We start from the raw sequence: 5,536 nt of genomic DNA, 5'->3' as shown, positions 1-5,536 counted from the left end.
CTACTGTTCTCAGAGTTCCCTAACTCTTTGAACACCAACACCCTCACTTTCCAAAGGAGCACTGCTCTCTCCTTAGAGGTAGCGGGGAGAGACTTCAGAGATTCCCTCCTCTTTTTAGGAGCTTTTCCGTCCTTTCATGACTGCCCCACCCTGTTCCTCAACTAAGCTGGCCCAACAGGCCAAACTCAAACTCCTGCATTTCCTTGGAATTGGCTGGACCTTCTTTGTCTGTCTTTATCAGCTGGGCACAGGAGACAATAGCTACGGGAGTGAGGAGGGGGGAGAAACCCTTTCCCTCCATTCCAAAGATTGGGACAGGCTGAGGGGGAGATGGTTGTAAAGCAGGGCTGTCCAGAATTTGTCCCATGGCCCCACTCACAGCCTGACCTCCTCAGTCTGCACCTATTTTGCCCTTTCTGGGATGGGTGGTGAGGCAGTCCCACAAGGGAAGGAAGGGTTAGGGGAGGTGGATTGGGGCCCTCGACGAAAACCGACTGATGTAACTCAGGCAGTTTCTTGTTGCCGAGTTCAAAACTCAATCCCAACAACATGAAACTACCTAAGCCACAGATCAGCTGAGCAAGCAGGGCCGGAGTTTAGGGCTTTGCATCTATCCAAAGAAGGGAAGGGGCTTGGGAAAGGAAGAGATTCAGCCCGATCCCCTTTCAGCCCTACAACCTCCCTAAGGACTAGAGAGTGGACTTTGGGTGGCTGGGTGGATTGAGGGTCTGATAGTCTCCCCTTAGTTTCTGGTATAAGCAAGTTGCATTGGGAAAATCTGGTGAAAAGGAACCTCTAGCCGCCAAATCCCTGCCCCACCCCCAGTACTGCAGTAGAGCTATCCCCCTGCATCTGGCCCTGGCCCTGGGGGGAGCTGGATCCTTCTTCCACTCTTGAGCTGGGTCTCCTGTCTTGTCCATCTGGCTCTCCTCTACTCTTCTCCCAGACTCTGTCTCAGGATTCTCAACAAACATGGGTGTCTAGACCACAGTGCCTGTGCTCAGGAGCCACTTACAGTCGGGCCACTTGTCTGGCAAATCCCTACAGCTTGGGAACACGAAGACCAAGAACATGGACAAGGCTCACACCCACACCAGAAAAAACGCAAGAAAACCCAAGCTTCAAGCTCCAACCCTTCTACCTTACAACCAGACAGAGACACCTAAGCTGATGGGTGGATCTCCAGACGCCCCTAAGTGCCATCAAAGATAAAGAAGCCAAAACCACCAATTTACCCCCCTTTAACCACCGAACCCCACGGCGGGCGGCAGTGGGCCAGGGAGGGGAGGAGAGGGAGCTCATAGCCGCTGCCCTCCACTGCTGGCGGCCACAAGGAAAATCCGGGTCTCTCAGAAAACACAGACGCCCAAAACACCTTCCTCCGTGCTCTACGCGCTGCTCTCCGGGCACCTGGGAACGCTGCTAGTCCTCAGTCGACCGCCAAGAGAAGAACAAGAAACCGATTCTCTTACCTTGTCGCTGCCTCCTCCTTCTCTTGCTGCCGCTGGCGCTTGTGTAAGCTGCTGTCGAGGGCGGGGGCTTAACTCCTCGTGCCCCTCCGGCAGTTAAGTTTATTCCTCTGTTTAGATGGGTGGGGGTTCCTGAGGTACTCCCCAGCAGTGGTGGGGTGCATCCAGCCCCAGTACCGAAGGCAATCAGATCCGTCTGCTCCTCAAGATTGCAGTTTGCTCTCTGCCTCTTTCCCTCCTCCAGTCACCTTTAAATGCATCTTTTACTGCAGTACCACATTATATTTGCAGATCATAAAATCCACCTCTCGCGCGCACCAAGACCGTCCTGACATTACTGTTTTATGACCTTGACTTATTGTGGTCACCTGGATAATATTTAAATCAACGTTATGGTCTCTCACTTACATTAAACCCGCCAAGAGACATTCTGGAAAGGCTGTAGGAGATGAGTCAAACACAAAACACACACATATCCACACACTCAGTGTTTTGGGGGAGGGGGTGTCGCTAAAAAAAAAAAAGCCACTAAAAACAAAACAAAAAAAAAACCCATCCATTTGAGGATTAAGATTCCGGAAATTTATTAGGATTTTTTTTCTCCATTAAGGAAGCTACATGCAAAAGATACAACATACAGAATATCTTTAAATAACACAACTCCCAGACAGGAGCAGGACAACTTGGGGGGGGGGTGTTTTTACTTTGCTATGCTCTATTTTTAATTTTTTTGTTCTTCTGGATGGAATTTCTGAGATGAGAGAGATATAGTGTGTTGGGAAGGGTGGGAGAAAAGCAGAAAGCAGTACAAATACTTCAAGCATATTCTCAGAGCCATTGGGAGGGAAAGACAGAGGGAGGGTTTAGTCTAGACACTGGGTGCTATGACAAACACACAAATACTAGCTGAACTTTCAAGACTACCTATTATTCTAAGGGGGGGGGGATGCAGCAAGGAAGGAGCAATGCTAACTGTGCTCTACAAGGTTACAGACCCTCTCTGTTTGATTATCTCCCTTTCTTTCCCCTGTAATCGGGTGGATTTGACCTCAACTTTGCATGGAGAACAGAATGCTGTATGTGAGTGCATGGGTGATTGAGGAGTTGACACACACACCGGGCACACTACCACCCCATCTATGAGGGCACACACAACACCCCAAAACCCAGCACCCCATTTTCATGCTTTAGGTGGAAGCATCCTTGAGAAGCACGAACCATAGGTCCCTTGGAAGAAGAGTCTGAGGTCTTTGCCTTTTTTTTTTGCAGGCGAGTTGCATTTATACTCAGGGAGGGAAAAAAATATATCACCAGGCACAAAGGGAGGAGGGGCGGGGAAAGGGGAGAAGGGGAGGGGGAGGAGATGACGCTGGTTCAGGTGAAATTAAAATTGGAGGTCAGTTCCCGGATCCGATTCTCTCGGTTCATTTTCTTGAGTTTCATTCTGCGATTTTGAAACCAGATTTTGACTTGTCTGTCTGTAAGGTTAATGGTCTTGCTAATCTCCAGGCGGCGCTCTCGCGTCAAATACATATTGAACAGAAATTCTTTCTCCAATTCCAGCGTCTGGTGTTTAGTATAGGGGCACCTCTTCTTCCTTCCGCTCTTTGCTGTCAGCCAATTTCCTGTGGTGTTTTCTGCCTTTATCCCCTCTGTTAAAAATAACATTATTTACATAAGTATCCCTGGAAGACTCAAGACCTTGGTGCAGCTTTTGGAGCCTGCTTGGGGACAGGGTAGCTGAAAAAGCAGAAGGGGAATGCTCTAGCCTCACAGGCTTGTGGGTTGGTTCTCTTGGGATTTTGAAATTTCTTAAGGGGTCTATACTTACAGGGAATAAATAGAAGAGGCTTTTATGTTCAAAATGTTTGCTAAATTTAAATTAGTCAAGACCACCACCTTATTCTAACAGCCTTAAGCCTCCCCAGGCTTTCTCTCAACTCTGTTCTGCTCCAGCTCTGGAAAAATGCAGCCAGCCAGAAAAAGCATCTTCGATGCAGAGGCTGCCCCACAGCTCAGAGTCATTTTCCAGAGAGCTTAAAATTCCTTTCATCTCTGGTGAGAGATTCTGTCCCTGTCTCTGGAATTCTTGCACTAGACCCCAACTCTTATTCTCACCTAAATTTCCACAGGATTGCTGTCTTATTATAGCTCCCCTTTGCTGTCTCCTTTCCTGGCCACATACTTCAGGTATAACTGAATCAAGGAAACCTGTGTGAGCAGCAGGGGTCAGGGGCGACAGCTCTGAGGAGTGCTAAGGGCAACTCAGACAACCTCCTCTGACCAGAGAACTTAAGGTTAAGGAAATCAGACAATCTTCTATGTGTAGGTAGATTTCAGATACACACACACACCTATACATCTATATACACAGGAGGGATGTGGATAAATACCTACATATATGAGAAGATACCATAATATATGTGTTTCTATTGTTTTATTGTTAGTTTCTCTTTCCAATATGTATTCTTGTTGAAATGGATCAGCCTTGCTCTTCAGGTAAAAGTATAGAACATGGCCACCCTTTAAAGAGGGAAAAAGAGAGTCCAAAGACTAGGGAGAGGGTACCTAGCAAATAACTTTGCTGACAGCCCTGTGTGCACCCTGCTTTCTCTCTTCCTTATGCCAAGTGGGTCTTCTGAGTCCTGGATTTTGTCTGGATTGGTGGTGAAGAGAGCTCTGTAGGGCAACCAGGAAACAGTGGGGGCGGGGAGAAAACAGCAAACTTGAGGCTATAGTCTAGAAAATATCAATGTCTTTAATTATTCTCATATCTCTACACCTGCAGCTTCTTGAAAACTGTTCACAAGCTCTCCACATCTAACTCTATCCTGTTTATTTTTTATTGGGGTTGTTGGGTTTTAAGAGGAGGAAAGGAATTACAAGTGGACCTTAGCCAAAAAAGCTCATTGCCTCTGGCCTGGTGAAAACACAAAAAAAAAAAAAAAAAAAAAAAAAAAAACAGAAAGAAAAAAGGCGGAGGGGGAACACGAACACAAAGCATAATCTCTAGGTGTTAGTTTGGGGTAGGAAGGCTTAGATTATTGAAGGGATAACCAGGAAAGAAGGGGGAGTCTATTAAAGTGGGTATAGCTTGTGTTTAGAAGGTAGGCTTGTTAACCTTGACTTTGCTTTTTGGTATGGCTAGGACAAAGTTTTTTCTACCTTCCACCCCAGTCCAGCTTAGGGTTTATGGTGAGGGAATAAAATTAAACCTTTGCATGACATATGAACCATTAGGATATGTGTGTTAGTTACATGGGTACCTTACTCCTTACTCATCTCCACAAGCACAGCCTCGGCCATCTCCTGGTCAAAGTCTCTAAGGACTGACTTACCAAGGCTATCTTTGCATAGTAGACCCAAGAGGGCAAGGCTCTGCCCTCTGCGCGCCAAAAGAGTGCATATGCGTGTATGAGTGTGTGTAGAGGAACACAATGTATGTGTGTGTGTGTGTGTGTGTGTGTGTGTGATACAGGTTGCCATTAGGCATGAGTGTGCAGTTGCATCCATATATAAACCTTATACAAAGCACCACACACAAGCTTCAGGCCACACCAGTCTGATTCACTCTCAATAGTTCACCTACTTCTATACCAATGACCTGGCCTCCATCAGCATCACCAGGAGCCAGTTTCTTGGGGAGCGGGTTTATTTTTACCCATTAGGCCTTTTTGGGTGCATTTTGTTCCAACTTTTCAGGAAAAGTCGTTCCCTTTTGCAACACAATCCTGCTCCTGTTTCAAACTCTGATCCCCTGCCCCTAGTACAGCAAAGGGTCCTGAAAACCCTCAGTTACAGAAGAAATGAATCTTGAACCCTGAGCTTGAACCCTGGCTGAGCATTGAACCAAAAATCACAAAGAAATCCAACCAGTGCCTCACTCCTTCTCAGGAGTAAACCGCTTGCCACGCACACAGAAAATTTCCAACCACTCATTTATAAGCTGCTTTTGAAAACCACTGGGGGCAAAAACATAACCAGAAAAAATATAGAAAAGGAAAAAAAAAAGAGACCAGAGGTGGTGGGAGGAGGAGGAGGAAGAGGAGGAGGAGGAGGAGGAGGAG

The 5,536-nt window shown here is 46.8% G+C and overlaps 1 protein-coding gene across 1 annotated transcript in view; it reads right to left on the bottom strand.

The window, feature by feature from the left end:
• Positions 1-2,028: 2,028 nt before the first annotated feature.
• The window catches only part of Hoxc10 (homeobox C10), a 5,310-nt gene continuing 1,802 nt past the window's right edge, over positions 2,029-5,536 (bottom strand). The window contains exon 2 of the mRNA XM_021183819.1: positions 2,029-3,121. Coding sequence (XP_021039478.1) covers positions 2,844-3,121 — 278 coding nt within the window. The 3' untranslated portion in view covers positions 2,029-2,843. The remainder of the gene's footprint in view (positions 3,122-5,536) is intronic.

Source organism: Mus caroli, chromosome 15 (genome assembly GCF_900094665.2).
Source record: "Mus caroli chromosome 15, CAROLI_EIJ_v1.1, whole genome shotgun sequence".
NCBI classification, from domain to species: domain Eukaryota; kingdom Metazoa; phylum Chordata; class Mammalia; order Rodentia; family Muridae; genus Mus; species Mus caroli.
This window is presented reverse-complemented; position numbering and strand designations above follow the sequence as displayed.